Raw genomic sequence first — 19,035 nt, forward strand, 5'->3', positions numbered from 1 at the left:
TCGTGTTGGAGCAGACTAATGTCACAAAGCTTGTTGAACATCAGAGAAGTTTCCAGCAAACATTAAAATGACGTAACGCCTGACACACTGAGCTCCACGGAGCTTCGCAGGGAGTGTGTGGCGGCAGCCGCTACTGAGAGCATCTCACAGGTGAAAGGCAAAGCAGCTTATCCTGATCCAACTTTTGCACATGCAGGTGAACACGCTGTCCCAACACAAGCCTAAAGACCCCTGAATGTAGAGCTGAAGCATCTGCAGCACACCAGAGCAGAACATGCTAATCTTCATGGTAATGCAGCTGAGTGCCGGAGCGCCCCAGCGAGTGGGTGGGAGGATTCTCAGTCAGAAAGCTCTAGAATAGAAGACCCAGGTGGAAATGCTGTCTGACCAAACGAGAGTGGTAAAGATCTCGGTTCTAAAGCCCGTTGATTGTGTGAATTTGATTATCTTTGGAGCCGTGGGAGCAGTTTGAGCTCCAGTCCTGGGGAGGCCGCTGGAGCAAAGGAGGAGAAGCATGTCTCTTATATCAGCAGAAGCTACTGAGGCATGAGGGCGATGCTGTTCTTATCTGATGGGGGAGGGGGACTTTGAGGCTGAACAAAAGAACAAGGAACTGTTCCCCTCAGCGGAGAGAGAGGGAATGATGGAACCACACTCCGCCATTAGGCCATAATTAACAAGTGGCCCCTCGCACCAGACCCAATTAGTGTCACTGTGGTACCGGGCCGGCAGCAGCGCCCAGCTGAGCCCTTGCTGCTTCAGAGTGTGTTTGTGTGTGTGTGTGTGTGTGTGTGTGTGTGTGTGTGTGTGTGTGTGTGTGTGTGTGCGTGTGTGTGTGTGCTCGTACTTGCTACATATTGAGGACTAGAATACGTATTTAACCAACAGAGTGAGGACATTTTATGAAAGTGAGGACATATTAGCAGGTCCTCACAGCTTCAAAGGGCCTTTGAAGGTCAAGACTTGGTTTTAGGGTCAAGGATAGAATCAGGTTCTGTTAGGTTTAGGGTCAAGGTTAGAATCGGGTTCTGGTTAGGTTTCGGGTCAAGGTTAGAATCAGGTTCTGTTAGGTTTAGGGTCAAGGTTAGAATCAGGTTCTGTTAGGTTTAGGGTCAAGGTTAAAATCAGGTTCTGTTAGGTTTCGAGTCAAGGTTAGAATCAGGTTCTGGTGGGTCAACCACCCACCAGAGTGCACACACACACACACACACACACACACACACACACACACACACACTAACACACACTTACACACATACACAGACACATAAACACACACACACACCCAGGTCCTGATCAGATCTCTTCAGGCCAGTGTGACCTGTTCAGACTTGATTAGACCTGGTTAAGATGTGTTCTAAGTGATCTGTTCACAAGTGGAACCGCTTCATGGTACCTGTCAGGGTACTTGTTAAGGTACGAATTAGGGTACCTGGAAGGGTACTTGTTTGGGTTACTGTCAGGGTACTGTTAGGACACCTATCATGGTACTTGTCATGGTAGGGTTAGGGTTAACCCCAACCCTAACCTGTTGGTAGGGCACCTCTGGGGAATTTTCAGGGAACCCAGCCCTTAGGTATCTTTCCACAAGCCCTCAAGACTGCAGTTATCAAGCCACTTTGAAAGAAGAAAAATCTGGATACTTCACAAATGAAAAACTATAGGCCTATATCAAACCTACCGTTCAGAAGCAAGATCATTGAAAAAGCTGTCTTCCAGCAATTGAACAACGTTTTAACAATGAACAACTGTTTCGACACTTTCCAGTCAGGTTTTCGTCCATATCACAGCTCAGAAACGTCTCTTGTTAAAGTGCTCAATGATATCCCCCTAAATATAGACGGTGGCAAACTTTCAGTCCTTGTACTGCTTGATCTCAGGGCCGCGTTCGATACTGTCGACCACAGCATCCTACTGCACCGACTAGAAAGCTGGGTGGGACTTTCTGGGACAGTCCTCAGGTGGTGTGAGTCCTATCTAAAGGACAGAGACTTCTTTTTTTCCATATGAGGGTTCACATCTGATAAAATTGAAATGACTTGTGGAGTTCCTCAAGGCTCCATTCTGGGGCCGCTCCTGTTCAACATTTACATGCTTCCACTGGCTCAAATCATGGCAAAGAACAATAACTCATACCATAACTACGCAGATGACACACAAATGTATGTTTCCATGACACCTGGTGACTACAGCCCAATACAAGATCTGTCTAAATGCATCAAACAAATCAATGACTGGATGTCTCAAAACTTTCTACAACTAAACAAAGATAAAACTGAAGGAATCATTTTCGGAGCAAAAAACAAACAAAATCAAGTCAGTTCTCAACTTTAATCCAAAATGCTAAAAACCACAAACCAAGCCAGAAACCTTGGTGTTGGCTTCGACTCCGATCTGACTTTCAACAGTCATGTCAAGGCTGTCACAAAATCAGCCTACTATCACCTCAAAAATATATCAAGGATTAAGGGACTCCTGTCTCAGCCGGACCTGGAAAAACTTATTCGTGCATTTATTTCAGTAAACTTGACTATAGCAACAGTGTTTTTACAGGTCTTCCCAAAAAATCGATCAGACAACTGCAGCTGATTCAGAACGCTGCTGCTCGAGTCCTCACGAACACGAAAAAGATAGATCATATCACCCCAGTACTGAGATCGCTACACTGGCTTCCTGTCAGTAAAAGAATCGATTTTAAAGTACTAATGTTAGCTTACAAAGCTCTGAATGGTCTGGGGCCCAAATATATGTTGGATATGCTCCCCTGTTACGAACCAGCTAGACCTCTCAGGTCGTCTGAACTGGGTCAGCTTTCTGTCCCCAGAGTCAGAACTGAACATGGCGAAGCAGCATTCATATCTGGAACAAGCTACCAGAGGACTGTAGATTCGCCCCAACTCTTAACATTTTTAAATGAAGACTGAAAACTTTCTTGTTTACTATATGTTTTTAGCTGACTATTTTATGGCATGTCAGCCCTTAAATTCCTTGTCAACCATCCTATATTGCTTTTGTCTTATTGCTTTCCCATTGTGTTATTTGTCTGTCTTTGTTTGTAATTATATTTTATTGTTAATATTTGTTGTTTTCCTGTGTATTTTATTGTAAAGCACATTGAATTGCCATGTGTTTAAATGTGCTATATAAATGAACTTGCCTTGCCTTGCCTTAGGTAGGTCAGTGTTCTCTAATGTGCTGCTAGAAGGTCCTAAGCAGCCATGAAGGAACCTCCATGTGGCTGGCTGGACAGAGGAGGAGATACCAGGGAACCTCATTCCTGATGTGGAACCATCTGTGTGTGAAAGCTTTGACTGACAAGCTACTGTGAAAATTGCTACTATCTAGCATTATCTGCTGCAGCACCCCTCAGCTCCACTTAGCTTAGCTGGCATTAGTGAAGGTAGTTAGCTAGCTTAGCACACTGTCAGTTGTCAATGCTGTCAAGTGCGTAATATGTAACCATGGTAACTGAAGTATACACATGCTTTTTGTTGACAGTGACTGTCCTAGTATGCCTCGTCCCAAAATTCAGCCTAGCAAACGACTTGAGGGAGACGTTCACCTTAAGGGACCAGCTTAAGTTGTGTAAAGACCTGGGTAGCAATCGTGATTGTGGATTCAGGGGGGCACAATTAGATCAGAAAAACCTTATGAGGAATCATGATTTTTAATGTATGATTAGCAACTGTTTGAAAAGATCATTTGTTTGTAACGATCCATAATTAAACAGATGACTTCACCAGATATAATTAATCCTCCTGAGGGAGTTCAGTCCTTGGAGACATGATGGGTAGTGATGGATGATGGCAGTAACAGTGTTGCTCACCCAACGCCTCACCTGTAACAGCTCCTACGTTCTAGTGATGTCATGAACCATAGGGGACCAGGCTTTGCTTTGGTTCCCTTTGCTTGCAATTACTGACATTATTTTGGTGAAAAAGAAATACTGAGACACACGACAGGCACATGAGGAGCCAGCAGCTCATGTGCTCATGGTGCTGAACAACAAACTCTGCTCTTCAGCTCACAACATTTTTTTCCCTGCTGCATCACCTCTGTGGGCTCCAGAATAAGGAAAGATCCAGCCACGAATATTTAGCTTGACGCTGTCAGAGACTGATGGCTAACAACAGCTAGACTGTCCAAAAACATTTGTTTACATCCTCTGGTGTAATCCAGGTCTCCTTAATCCAGCAGTTTGACCAGTAATCCACTAACTCTTTGACTGGAGATCAGAACTAATGACTAGAACACTTCCTGTTCGGCGCTCTTTCATGGTCACACTGTTTGTTCATGTTTCCTGTTCGATTTCTTTCTTGCATTAAGAGCTAATCATCAAGAATCTCATACATCGGTGAAAATCTTCAGCCTCCAACTCTCCTGAGCCTCGTTCATTCACTGCTGCTGCCCCACCCAACTCAGCCGACACCGACAGATGACCTTCCCCCTCTGCTCCTGACATCACGCTATTCAAAGGCCATCTGGACTAACGCAGTATTATTTATATATCTACACTCATTAGCATTTCCACTGTGAGCTGCTGACAATGACGCAGTGCTTATTTTTTTAAAGGACAAATGTTGGGGGGGGGGGTTCTGGCCCACGTTCTCAGTAGAAGGGTTTACAATGTTCTCTGAAACATCCAGAATCACTTGGAACAATTAGGTCAGAGGGCTCAGGACCCCTTTAGAGAACCTGTGCTGGCCTCCAGCAGGCCTGGTGCTGCTCTCCTGGGCTTGACAGCTTCCAACAGGATTGACAGATGTTGCTGCTGGAGGAGGCTCCAGACCTGAAGAGGCTCCAGCTGCCACCCGTAGCTCCACCTGCTCACGTCCCCGTCTGTCCATCAGTCTCTCCTCCTTTTTCTCTCTCTTTATCTCTGTCCCACTCTTTCCTTCTGTCTCTCTGTCTTCCTCCATTCTCTGTCTTTGTCTCTGTCCATCAGTCTCTCCTCCTTTTTCTCTCTCTTTATCTCTGTCCCACTCTTTCCTTCTGTCTCTCTGTCTTCCTCCATTCTCTGTCTTTGTCTCTGTCCATCAGTCTCTCCTCCTTTCTCTCTCTCTTTCTCTCTGTCCCTCTCTTTCCTTCTGTCTCTCTGTCTTCCTCCATTCTCTGTCTTTGTCTCTGTCCTGCTCTCCTGCTCTCTCTCCGTCCCCACTGATCCTGGATCTGCTCCACCTTCCTGCTGGTAAAGGAAGGTTCTGGTGGCTGCTGTTGCAGGATGTGCTTGCTGATGGAGAATTGTTGGGTGGAGGTTCATTGAAAGAGGGAGGTGCTGGACCTGCTCTACTTGGAAAGAGTCAGGACAGAACTTTGGTTGGGGTTTGGCGACACACAAATAGAACTGACTCGACTTGGCTGGTTGGGGTCCGACTCCTCCTTTCTACCAGTGGTGTCACCTGCACTGAGTCACATCATCACTTGGCCCCGCCCCCTGAGCAGTCCACTGGTGACCCACTGGAAGCTGGCAGTGTCAGAACCATTATCAAGAGGTTCTACAGAACCTCTGGGAACAGCTGAGTCAGTCAACACTTGACTGTGTGGCTGACTCCAGTGGGAGATGTGGCTATGTTCAGGTATGGGTGGGAAACAGGGTCACATGACAAGAGGTGCATTTACCCCACTGACATCATGTGACTGCCTTTTAAGTGATTAAACCAAGTCAACTAGATCCAAGTCTCCCTCGCTGATGCCGGTCTGTGGGCCTCTCGTGGGTAGCAGTAGACCCCCCTCACCTTGTTTGTGGTGATCAGATCTAACATCATCATCTTCATCTTCTCCTCTCAACAGGAATCAAAGTGATCGGTGGGGTGAAGGAGTTGACGGGAGAAGAGTTTGGTGTCTACGTTAAACGCATCTTACCGGGTGGCCTTGCTGCGACTGATGGTGGGTTCATCTTTTCGAGCTTCCTCACTAACCTGCGTTCGGAACTCCGTTGTTCCGTTTAAGTCTGAATTCTTGCTTATGTTGTACGTCGCTTTGGACAAAAGCGTCTGCTAAATGAAATTGTAGAATTGTAGAATTCCAGGTACAAGTCACACCACAGCGTCTCCACCCAGACGCTCAAACCAAAGACTGCTTGGTCCTACTGTCTGGGTTGAATGGTTTTTGATTTATTGGTCCCCAAAAATCTGAAAAAGAAACTTGTTTACATGAGCCACTTGTGTGGGGGGTAGGAGTGGGGGGCAGGGGAGGAAGAGTGGGAGGTTTGGGAGTCTGCAGGTTCGACAGTAAATGTTGGGTAGTGGTGCCCCTAACCTCCACCGGACCTCCATCTGACCTTGTCCACCAGGCCGGCTGACAGATTCACCTGGTGAATCGGTGAAGTCATGTGTCCTCAGGTATAACCGCAGCAGTGGAGTGGGTTTGGAGTGATTGTAAATATCTCAGTACAAATAAATGTAAGCCTCAGACCAGGCCTCCAGACCAGTGACTGGGCCGGTTCCATCTCTGACCACCGTCAGGGACTCGATAGAGAGCTTGAGTCTGACATGAGCAAAATTTGAATTCAAACCCAGGATGTGCTGAACAGGCTTGGGGACCAGGTCCAGATCTCCTGGCAGCACCTTGGTGAGGAGAACCAACAGGAGGAATGTTGTCGATGATGGGGGAACCCATTTAGACCGGGGGAGAGGAGGGCACGTCCACGCAGCACCTGGACCACCTGGGAGACAGCAGTGACAACCACTGAGCCGCTGTGCTGTTTCACTTTCATTAGATTCGGTCCATACATCTGCAGTGAATGTGTGACAGTGTGCAATGGAATGTGTCGGTGTGTGTCACACAGGCTGCTGCTGTGCTGACGTTTGTGTGATGATGCAAATATTGTAGAGGGATGATTTGCATTTTGCTGACGAGACTCTGCTGTTTGCTCCTTGCATAACTTAATAGGAAACATTTGCTACACGACAGGACCAGCAAACTAGAGGGTCAAAGGTCAGAGGTTCACCCCTGCATCACCCTGAGAGAGGAAGTCTAGCAGTTCCCCCTCGACATGAGTGTTGTTGGTCGATCTGAGCCTAGAGAGCGTAGAACTGAACAGGATTCGTAGTGGACGGACTGACTTCAGAAGTATTTATAGAGTTCCACTCATGAGAGAATGAAGACTTGAATAAAACATGTCGCTTCACAGTTCTGACCGACTTTCACCGCCTCCAGTGGCACAAACAAGGCTCTGATCCTTTTATTGTTGAGGTTCCTTTGATATATTCAGAACGGATATGAGCTCGTTCATTCATTGTGCACACCGCCGGAGAGCTAGAGCGCCACGGTTCAACAGATGTTACATGCTGACCTGATGAAGGTTCACCTGCGTGACCCTGCTGCGGCTCCTGTGGTTCTCGTTCGGTCTGCATTGTTTCACCAGGTCTTTCTCTCCTGACAGGGAACCTGCTGCCAGGGGATCAGATCTTGGAGGTGAATGGGGACAGTCTAGTTGGAGTCACAAGTGAAAGGTAATCCAGTCACACGTTCCTTCAGACCCCTGAGGAACCGACAGAGTAAAACACTAAAGGGTCTAACCATCATTATTATGTTTGTTGTCAGAGCTGTGGACATCCTGAGAGCCGCTTCAGCAACCAATCACATGCGCCTGCTCATAGCCAGAGACGAGGAAGCAAAGTAAGCAGAGCTCATTCAGGTCTTCATTCTGAGTAGGAAACTCTGCACCTCCATGTTTGAAGGGTCTGTGGGAACAAGGTTGCATCTTTTAGTCTTGTTCCTGAAGGTTCTCTCGGTCTGTGTCATGAAGCCTTCAGAGCAGCTGTCAGTCAAGCTGCCGGTGCGGCGCAGCAACGTCGTCTCTCCGCTGCCCCATCAGTGGCATCCATTCAGCAACCATGTCAGCACCTGAGAGGCGGGACTAAATGGCAGTACATGAGTACTGTTGCATTACTGCAATATTCAGTCCCTCCAGAAAAATGTGATATGTGATCGCATAAATCAATGAGTAATCAGCCAAAGTCTGCACATTTATGCAGGGCCACATTTTTTAAAAGACGCCGCACTTTCAGAAAATGCGCAAAACACGCAGGGCTTGCACGAGTTAATAGTCCCCGCATTTTCGTTGCAAAGAGTCTCACATTTCTTCACAGGAAGTTGAAAAATGTTGCATTTACTCCACACAAGAGCAGCCATTTTCCTCCTGTTGCCTTGGGAACGTTGGGAAGTGATGTCATGGGAAAGCTGCAACCCCGCGAAGACGACATGATGAAGTCTGCAAATGCGTCTCATTTGCCAACAAAAGTGAGCTCGGAGTTCGTTGGACTCATCGAGGGTCTGTAAGTTTGAGCCTTGAGTTGATTTTGGTGTGAAAGGAAACCAGACGAGAGCTCAATGATTCCAGCTTCCTGTGACGCAGTGCGCTCGCCCATCACAGGAAGCCATTAGAGACGACTCTTGACTTAAGGTTGTGACCTGGTGAGGACAGAGCAACACTTTGTTTTCTTATTCGTCAAAATGCAGTTTTTACAAATTCCCGTACTTTCATCCCATAAAATAGCATAAATACCCTGCATATCCCATCGTATTTTTTAAAGAAAATGTGACGCACAATCAAGGGTTTTTGCCGCAACAATCACAAGAAGAGTGCATTTTTCTGGGAGGACTGAATAATGCCAAAAAGTTCTGCTGCATGTTCTGTATTCTAGCTGCTCTTCAACGACCCAACAGTAACAAAGCTCCTGATTGGCTCTTGCAGTTGACAGAGTGGCAGAGGACGTCGTCTGGAGCGACGAGTTCGTAGAGTAAACTGAGTTATTCCAGAAATGATCATCAATAACAGCAGGTGTTACTGTGCTGGGGCTATGCTGATTGACTGAGGGAGCCCTCCTGTCAAGGAAAGAACTCCACCCCCCATAATGGTTCTAAATAGGAGGATCCAGACATAACGGCAGAGCCCGCTAGATGCAGATGGACTAAGCAAGCCCCCCTGGACCTGGTCTATCCACACAGGTGCTTGTGGACCTGACGTAAATAAATGAAGTAATGAGAACTACAGTACACATGGACCCCATCCAGTCCTGGAGCTACTGATGGGGGGGGGGGGGGTAGACTGGGTCAGGATCAGCTACAGGGTGACCAAGAGAGAAGTGGGTTCCTGAAAGTTCAGTTCTTCAGTGGTGGAGCTGCTGAAATGTTGGGGTGTCCTCTGGTTCATGTCCTCTGCTGTGTGTGTGTGTGTGTGTGTGTGGGGGGGGGGGGGGGGCTATACTGGATTCACCAAATCTGATCAGGTAGCAGGACCCCCCACCCCAGGTCTTTGTGTTCCTCTGGATTCACAGCTTGGGGGGGGGGGGGGCTTAACGTAAGGCTGTGCTCCTGACTAGATGAGCCTGTGTGTTAATCTGCGCTTTAACGACCGTGCAGCTCAGAGCTGAGGAGCAGCAGAGTGGACGGCAGATTATCTGTCTGCCCCCCCATCTTCAGATCCCTGCTACGACTCTTAAAACAAGCCAGAACTCTCGTCCATGGCTGCCTGAATACTGAGCCCACCAGAATCACAGGAACCCAGCCTCAGAACCCAATTAAACTATGGCACTCCTGCCCAGGACACAGCCACCCCCCCCCCCAAAAAAAAATAGCTGGAGCTTAAATGTGCTCATCTCATTCTTGATGGCAGAACAGGAATCGAAGGTCATGGCTGATATTGGGGCGCCGTGGTGCTCCGCGGTTCTGCAGCTGGACCCGACCGGTGCTGTCATTGACATCATCATTTCTGTTCACCTTCCTACCAACCTTGAGTTCAGGAAGGGGCGATTTCAGATGAGAGAGGCTGCTTCTTTCTGGCTGAAGCAGCGGTGAAGAAGCACTAGTGTGTACATGAGTGGTTCTGACACTACCCAAATATCAGCTCTGGAACCAGGCTTAGAACTGGGTTCCTTGTTCACTGTCGGAGGCTGGAGGCTCAGTTGTGATGCAGACTTTGTTCTGTCCAGTTAAACTTTTCATGAAATTGTTTTCTGATCCGTCCTCGACTGACTGACTCCTAACATTTCTCCTTTGGACAGGAAAGAATTTGCTGAGCTTCTGGAGAAATACGGATCCAATGGCAGCACAGGATCCACACGCAACTCTCCCGTACAGCAAGGTAGGAGGGGGCTGCTGAACTGCAGTCCTCATACAAGAAGTCAGCGTTTGTTGTTGAGATTTTTTTTTCTAATAGAAATTGACTTTGGACTGAGCTCTGAAGTTTAATTCAGTTTTGGACTTGACTGAACTTTCAAACAATCCGACAGAATAGTTGGATCATTAATCTGTGTACATTTCTCATCCAGAACCTCCAGTATCATAGCCACAGGTTTTAGATTAAAAGAAGCGTTCAGGGTGTGTTCAGGATTAAGTGCCACGCCAAACTGTTCGATTTACAAATGTTGAAGTAGTTTTAATGGTTCATGTGATGCAGTTAGATCTGCGACCTACCGTGTACCAGAGGACCAAAACATCTCCACTGTTCTTGTCTGATGGTTCTTTATTTAGTACAAAGCCCAAAGGGTAGATGGGGTTAGTCAGCCTTTAAAAATGGCTTATGACAAGTGCACTTGTCCACTATACAATTACCAACATCTGTTGGACTTAGAAGGAGGCAGCCAGCTGCTGCGGCCTCGCTTGAGCACGTGAGCGCGGTGTTGATGCGCGCTCGCAGCAGCACCTCAACGCCACCCACTGGGCCAGGAAGCTCCAGGACCCTCTGCACTCTGGCCTACGCTACAGAGGCTGGACACCCACAGTCACTTTCTGTGGCTTCAGCCTGCTGCCTGCACCGCTCCACTAGGACCTGCCAATGGTGGGTGTTTCCAGCCAAACGTGGGGTGACGTCGTCTGGTAGTGACTGGGGAGGCCAGGGTGGTTGGGTCCCGCAACCTCCGTCGAATGTTTACAAGCTGATAAGAGACTTTTCCCCGAGCTGCCAAGGAGACGGTCGCTGAAGTCAACGGATGTAGCCATTAAACCGACTGCTGGAACCTGTAGGAAGGAACAAGCTCTCACTTTTAAGTGTGGAAATTCATTTCAGTTCTTTTCTTCCTGAATGTGACTGACGTGTGTTTGACCTGTCAGCTGACCAGTTGCCTGTCGCTCCACGCACCGACAGAGACGCTGCATTCAGGCAACATTTCACGGGCCTGGTAGATGAAGAGGCTCTGGCCGCCTCAGGAGACCAGAGATGAATGTGTATCAGTTCCAATACCCTGACTGATTCCAGATCCCCTTCAAGTGTGGAACAAAATTCAAGACCTGCAGGGTTACACGACTCTGAGTCGGAACACAGCCAAGAAATCCTGTGGATAAAACAACATTCAGCATGTTTCTATGGTAACTTATGATGCTCTGTAGCTTTCATCTCATCATTGTCCTGCAAGGAGCAGCTGTCAGACATTGATGACAACGTATTCAGTTTCCATCTCTAGACCCAGTCAGAGTTCAGACTAGCAGGTCCGTGAGGACACATCGGAGCAGCCCCCGTGACGGGGGTCAGCACGGCACCGCATGTTTGCAGTGTTTACTGTGCAGCTGCTGCTCCTCACCGGGATGCAATGAACTCTGAAAATAAGGACTTTCCAACTGGTTTTTCAAAGGATCCATGACATCCCCTCATCCTGCAGCATGAATAGCCTCCCACTGAGGAGCTTTACCTTTGATCATCAGAACAGGGAGGAAGCAGAGGTCTGTGTGCGGCGGCGGCGGCAGCAGGGAACAAAGAGGCAGGGGGATATTTGAGCTGCTCTGCAGAGGAGGGTTGGTCAGCATGTCGGGTATTATTGCGAGCTTACAGTCGCTCAGGCTCCACAATGCTAGACAGGACCGAACGCTTTACTCCCACATGTGTGACACGCCTCTGCAACATGTCTCCCCTCCAGCTGTTCCGCGGGCTTCATGACTCACCACACTCCTCTGTGTTTCTCCGCAGGAGGACGCTACCTGGACAGCACCTCCTCTGGTTCCTCATCTCGCTCCCAGAGTCCTTTGCTGTTGAGCCCAGCGGGCTCTCAGAACATGTACAACAGCAGCGGAGCCATGCTGCGCTCGCTCAGGTGAGCCTCGTCCTGAGGAGCACTTCCAATAAAACCCCTACAAATTCACCTGCTGACAAAGCCCCGCTCACTGGAGCATCTGTAGCCACGGTAATTGTGTCTGTGCTCTCAGTCATCCAGGTGAAGGTGTCATTCAGCTCATCTCAGTCACTCGGTCCAGCAATTTGGGCATCACCATCGGAGGCGGCTCCAACCGGCCTGATGGCCCCGCAGTCTTCATCCAGGAGGTGCTGTCAGGAGGAGACTGTCACCGAGTAAGAGGGGCGGGGCCTAGAACTGCTGGTATTGAGGGGTGTTCAGTACCTGGAGTGAGTGAAGATAAGACATTTCTAAATGTGTGTCTGGCGTGTGACTCCCATGTTCCCCAGACAGTCACACGATACACCCATATACACGCCTCCCAAAACACGCTACACGACAACCAAGGGGCTGTTTACCTGATCTCACATAGCCGGATTCTCAGCAGTGTGTGTGACCCACACTGTTTACCTTTGTACCCCCCAGTAACACACAGGCTCGGGTCAGGCAGGAGCAGGATCCTTCAAGTCTCACCGAACCACGAGAAAGGGCTGTGGGTCCTTGTTGGGTTGGTGACTTATGACATCACTCATGTAGCAGTGCAGTCAAAGGTCATGTGTGATCTGAATCAACCCGCCCCTCCACAGGGACACATATGGACTCTGATCTTTGAGTCGTGACCCTGGAAGAGCACCTTGTAAGTCGTGTGGAACCCTGCAGACTGTTGTTGCACCAGTCAGTGGGAGACAGAGCACTCAGACCAGCACAGTTCTAATACACACACACACACACACACACACACACACGGGTCCTCCTGCTGCATTTCTCCTCCAGCACTCACCGTCTTGGTGGCTGACAGATTACAGCACAACACACTCAGTCCTGAGGAATATTCAGGATTTCATGCTGGATTAATGAATCTGAAAACAGACTTTCTCTGCAGTTTGGGTGTCAGTGCTCCTTCACTGGAGTCCCAGAGTCCCAGAACAGACACAGGACACCGGGTGTGTGTGTAGGTCAGCCACCAAGAACTTTGCTGACACACACACACAGACACACACACTGGTACATAAATATTCATTCTGCTTCTGTGAATCTCAGGGGTCATTCGTGAAGAGAGTGTTTGGAGGTGGGTGACACTGAAGGGTGTTTCTAGTCGTCAGCCTCTCTCATGCAGGTGGACGGGGGTCAGCGGTGGTGTGTGCAGACCTCCGACACTGTGCTGAGGGAACTTGCTGGAATGGGTTCTAGTCTGGCACCAGCTGACTGCTGGGTCGAGGATCTGGTGTAGAACGGACCGGTGAACATGATAGATGCCCGGTGCTGTCAGAACATACACAAGGCAGCGATGCTGGGTACTGCAACCTCAGCACAGGCACTGCTCAACCTTGTACTTGTACTAGCAGCCCTGTTCAGCAGGACAGTGGGCCTCAGGTGTCCTGCTCTCAGAAAATGGTCATCTAGGTGTGACACACCCGTCAGCAGGTTCAGGGACCGAATGCTGCTGAGCAGGAGGAACATCAGCTGCTGTGTGACACGAGGGAAACGCGTTTCTAAATGACTTGGACTGATTTGGTGGCTTCTCGGTGTTCCACGTCACTTTGGTCATAAGTTGCCAAGCTAAGACAGGAGAGAGAGTGACATCATCTGTCTTGAATCGAGATGCAGCTTTAAACAAGGATGAGTGAACCGATGGTGTGTGATGAAGGTGCCGGTGTGAGGATGAGGAGCAGGACCCAGTGAGAGGGCGCCTTATCAGCCTCCGTGTCCCCGGTCCTGCCTTTCTAGCGTGCTGCAGCTCCCTCTTCTCATGTCTGCCCAATCCCATCCTCCTCGCCTGCTGTCCGCCCCCTCACTGCCTCTCTGGCAACATGACAAGCAGGGAACGAAGAGAGGAATCTAGAGTTCTGAGGCTTGTGTCTGTTGTTTTTATGTCCTGTGAGGTTTGACATCATTTGGATTCAAGTTACTAAAGGCCAGCGGGGCCTCCGAGCGACGGTGGTTGGACCTCTGCTGTTTGGTACACAATGTACGAAGTATGAAGAAGTCACTGCGGTACATTTACATGCCCTCCTTTTTCATACAATGAGTATGTTCTCATTGATACTCGATTAAAAGCCGACTTGGGGTTTTCCACCGTTTGGAAGCTCTGTGGGTGACAAGAGCTTCAAACTGGTGCGATCACAGGTTTGGGCTCAGGTGACACATCGTACTGCTGCAGGATTCAAACAAGCCAGCGGCTCTCCGAACAGATCCAATAAAAACAGACACTGTTATCCTGCTGGAGGGAGGATTTATTGGAAATACATTTTGAAGTTTGTCTAGAGCTCACAGATCCAGCTGGTGAGTTCCAGCAGTCACGTGGAGGTTTAGTGTTGGTGTCATGTCTCTGCATCACCCCTAAGAGGATGTGTCCCTCAGCTGCAGATCAGCACAGAAGCGTTAATTTGGATTTAAAACTCCACCTGATGCGTTTAACTCTGACTGCTGTATTAGCTGAAAGCTCTGCTCTCATCAGCACAGCCCTGGTTGCAGGTGACACTGATTCATGTCTGCCAGATTGATCACTGGTGCTCTCTTTGCTAAAAATGTTGGCTGAACAACTTCAAAAACAGTGTGATAGAAAGAAAACCAGCTCTGTCCTGGAGTACCGGGCTCATTGGACCTGCATGGCTCCGGGTTCTGAACGTTCCAGAATCAGCTCCAGGAGGTCGGGGGGGGGGGGCTGTGCAGCAGCATACATGCATGAGACTCATGCATGTATGAGGCTCATTTTGGCTCATTTGTTTCTCTCTGACCTCTGGACTCAAAATCCCCAATAACAGATGGTGAATGGTACATGACCCTGCGCTGGAGGCGGGGCAGCGGCGCGGCGGCAGCACGGCTGTGGCACAGTGGGGCCACTCTATGAACACACGCCATCATAAAGTCTCTCTCACGTCACTCAAAAGGGTCCACTTATGCCACAGCAGCCGCGGACACTGGCCCTCTGCCCCGGCTCATGGGAGCAGGCGGTCCGTGGTCCTCCTCATCCATGGGTCGTCGAGGAGCCGGCAGGAGGACGAACGTCTCAGAAGTAGAAGGAAGGGAAGGAGCTCTTCCTCAGCTCACACACGCTCAGTTTAAGCTCCATGTGAAGCACCACGTATTTCATTTGACATCGTCTGAACTACAAGTGATTCTCTTTCCAGTGTGGACGCCACAGTTGAGTTCTGGCAGTTTACATGTGTGCGCCACACAGATTCGGTAGTCAGTCAGTGTTGCTCGTCAATGTTTCTGGATCTCTGTTTCATCGCTGACAGCACAGCTTCGTGACACTAAATCACTCTGGAAAAACAACGGTGTTAAAACGTATCACCACCATGGTTCCGGTCAGCTCAGCACGTCACAGGCCTGTAGCCGTCATCTCAGAGTTTCCAGAGCAGCTGTTCCTGGGAGTCTTTTCCAAACAGCTTCAGTAGCAGCGTTGCTTCGACCCTCTTACTTGCTGCGTCGCGGTCAAAGGAGGCTGATGGGTCAGGCTGGACTTCTGACGACAAGTCTCTTCAGACCCTCAATCGCTTTTTCAAAGTCAGATTTAGTGTTTGGATCCAGGCAGACACGCAGCTGTGACAACTACTGTCCGACGCAAAGCTCAGCACCACAAAGACAAAGGCAGCATTCATCCCATCTTCTATCTGGGAGAAGAGACAAAACAACAAAGGCGCTTCTTTATTTCATTTCATGTCGAGTGAAGTTTGTGTCCTGCTGGGACTGTAACTATAGCTAACGCCCACCTGCAGCTCTCGCCAGTGTGCCTGCTGTCCACATCATGATCCTTTATTGTGTCGTCCATCAGTCTTGTTCTCGTGACTCTAACTTCCTCACCTTGAGGTCATTGTGATCTCACAGAACACGACCGTCGGACACGAGGAGAGTCCATCGGTCGTGTTCCCGCAGTGCGAAGTGACAAAAATCCTGCAGGAGATGAAATGACCGCCCTCCACCAACGGGTCCTGACAACACCTGAAGGACTGGTGGTGACATTTTGTCACAAACTGAAGGAAACAATGCAGCTGTGTGACTCAACAGTTTGACCAAAGCTTCTGTGTCTTTGTTGTGTAGGACGGACGTCTGAGGCCTGGGGATCAGCTGATCGCCATCAACAAGGAGTCCTTGATAGGCGTGACCCACGAGGAGGCCAAGATCATGCTGAACAAAGTCAAATTCAGGTGGTGCTGTGATTACACGTTTACACCTCTGTTACACATGTATTCCACTTGTGTGAGACACATATGTTACATTTGTGTTACACTTATGATTATATATATATATATATATATATATATATGTATATGTGTGTGTGTGTGTAAATATGTTGTATGTGTGTAGCTCACTCAGGGCCAGATCACAACAGCAGGGTGCAGGAAACAAATCAAACCTTCAAATTTACACTGAATGACACACAGCCTTCAACTGTAATTTGTGGCACCAACAACTGAAGTGTCATTCAGTCACGGTATCGTTGAATGGACTCAGGGAACCGCCCACTAGCATTAACCATTCCCTTGGCGTGGCTGGGAGAGCCAATGGTTGTCTGTCTCTATGTGTTGGTCCTGCCATGGACTGGTGACCTGTCCAGGGGGAAGGCTGCTGGGATAGGCTCCACCCCCACCACCCTGAACAGGAGAAGAGGGAGAACATGGAGGGATGGATGGATGGATGGATGGGTGGATGGATGGGTGGGTGGGTGGGTGGATGGATGGATGGATGGAGGGATGGATGGATTCCAACTATTTTGCAGCTTTAGAAGCGTGCCTTGGCAGGGTTCAGGAGAGCCGGGCCGAGCTCACGTGTACGTTGAGGTGTTCAGGCGCTGTCTTGGAAGTTTGGAGCTGCTGCATCCAGTTCAGCCTGCAGCTGCAGGACATGATGGTGATGGTGTTCATGTCCGTTGTCTGCACTTCATTTCTTTCAACTGATGTGACTTTCCCTGCTGCTGCAGCCCTGTTCATGTCTCGTTTGGGCGCTAGCGTCTGACATGCTGGGGTTCTGGCCTCGTGTCTGACTCATTCTTGGAGCTGAACAATGACAGAACAAGTCAGTGCTTCAGGTCCAGTAACCCACCGTGTTCAGGTCTGAGATTCTTCCTGTAGTGAAGTCGGCGGTGGAATAATGAGATGCCTATGAATGAGCAATGCTGCTCCAGTGTTTCTGGAAGGTCTGACACACACACCTGTGGAATGCAGGTGTTGCTTGATCTCATGCTAACATGTTAGTCAGGCTTCCCCTAAGTGAGCAGCGTCTCTAGTGTCCTTGTGTTTATGCTTCTGTCTCTCCAGTCAGGACGGGGTGGTGGAGATCGCCTTCATCCCAGGTAAAGGACTCTTCCCCAGCAGCGCGTCTCTCCACAATGGCGTCCAGCGAGCTGCAGGCAACAGCTACAACTCCGGACGCTTAAAAGTCCACATCAGGTCACCTGAGGTCAGTTCACAGGGTGTCACACTTGTGGGCTTCGTCCCTGCAGAGTCCCACGTTTGATGAGCAGCACACATGGAAACACTGCAGTGTTTGAAAGTGAATGTGAATGAGGGACGACTCACTGCAGCCTGGACACTCGTGGAACCTGCTGGAAACATTCTGAGCTGTGAAAGCTTCACCTGGAAGCTCAGTGTTTGTGTGTCAGTTCATTCATGAAGAATGTTTGCCTCTGCGTGAGTCCCTGATTTTAATGTGTGCAGTTCTATCGGAGCTTCAACTCATCCTCCTTTACTGCCACTTTTAGCATGTGAACCCCTTTGCAGCAGTAGCATCAATACTTGCTGCTCCGTCGGTCTCTACTTGTGCAGCAGTAGTGACTTGTGTGTTGAGCAGCGAACCTCGGGAGCCCGCTGAGTGCTGCACCTCTGTCTGCTTGTGTGCAGATCTGCACGGAGGAGCCCGCTCCAGCGTCCTCACCCTCCCCTGACATCTGCCCGCCAGACATCCAAGTTTCAGGTGCCTCCACACTCTCACACTCCTCCGCTGCTGGTGCTGACAAGCAACTCACATGACACACACTCATCTGATACACGCGGCTCATTGTAGCTTTACAGCACCGCTCGTGTGACAGCGACTGCTGAGCTGATCATAGTGAGCCTGGAAAATCCTTCCTGAAGTCTCAGTCGTGGGGAGGCGGGTCGACATGGTGTCAATCATGGTGACAGAAGCTCCATGTGTGATGCTGGTGGTGCCGTGGTGCTACAGTAGCTACATGCTAATCTCACTAGGGAGTGACAGCCTAGCATAGCTCAGCAAACCAGCTCATGCTGAAGCAGTTATCCGCCATGATTCTGCCATGGTGGTCCCTGGAGGAAGCCCTCCTGTGCCCCTCCTCTTCCTCCTCTTATCAAACAACACTAAATCAGGAGCAGCGTCACCTAACACCAGTTTAATACCTCGGTGAAGGCAGTTACCATGACATCATTACTGTCGCTCAAAACTACCAGCTGAGGTGACATGTAGGTCCGCAGAGTCAACCCTCTTAGATTGACTGACAGCTGCTGACCCTGAAGCAACATGAACGATCACGTCTGATTATTTCAGGATTGTTTTTCGTGTCTAGAATGTCATGTCCAGGGTCATCTCGGGGCCAGCAGGTCAGTGAGGTCACGGGTGAGACTTCACTCGGATCAGAGTCGGCTGCTGCTCCTCCCGTCTCCTCTGCCCTCAAACCTTCAAAGAGTCCCGATGGGCGAGTCCAGCCTGGCGTCCGGCTCATCATGTGCGATTGGTTCTGTAAAACCCAACCACTCACCAGAGGGCAACTGCAAAGGCCACAGTTTTACAGCACAGGCATTTCATATTCAGTATGTCCCTAAGGGGTGTGGCCTATGTGGGTGGATCCATCTCCAACCAAAAATTCCCCCAAGAATAGAATTTAAAGCCTGAGGCTCCACAGTAACTCCTGCAGCGCCCCCTCTGGCTGCTCTTTGTACCGCAGTAGTTTGCTTTGTTTCTCTAGTTTCTA

The 19,035-nt window shown here is 49.3% G+C and overlaps 1 protein-coding gene across 6 annotated transcripts in view; it reads left to right on the forward strand.

The window, feature by feature from the left end:
* Positions 1-19,035, forward strand: part of LOC147245599 (syntaxin-binding protein 4) — a 65,475-nt gene that overhangs the window by 35,988 nt on the left and 10,452 nt on the right. For all 6 annotated transcript variants that reach the window (XM_086184034.1, XM_086184036.1, XM_086184032.1 and 3 more), the window contains 9 exons: positions 5,791-5,886; positions 7,385-7,454; positions 7,546-7,620; positions 10,008-10,087; positions 11,906-12,029; positions 12,142-12,283; positions 16,152-16,258; positions 17,369-17,510; positions 17,951-18,023. In XM_086184034.1, the coding sequence (XP_086040160.1) occupies positions 5,791-5,886; positions 7,385-7,454; positions 7,546-7,620; positions 10,008-10,087; positions 11,906-12,029; positions 12,142-12,283; positions 16,152-16,258; positions 17,369-17,510; positions 17,951-18,023 (909 nt within the window). The remainder of the gene's footprint in view (positions 1-5,790; positions 5,887-7,384; positions 7,455-7,545; positions 7,621-10,007; positions 10,088-11,905; positions 12,030-12,141; positions 12,284-16,151; positions 16,259-17,368; positions 17,511-17,950; positions 18,024-19,035) is intronic.

Source organism: Aulostomus chinensis, chromosome 18, assembly GCF_037954235.1.
Source record: "Aulostomus chinensis isolate RoL2024-O1b breed Wild chromosome 18, RoL_Achi_v1.0, whole genome shotgun sequence".
In the NCBI taxonomy this organism is placed as follows: domain Eukaryota; kingdom Metazoa; phylum Chordata; class Actinopteri; order Syngnathiformes; family Aulostomidae; genus Aulostomus; species Aulostomus chinensis.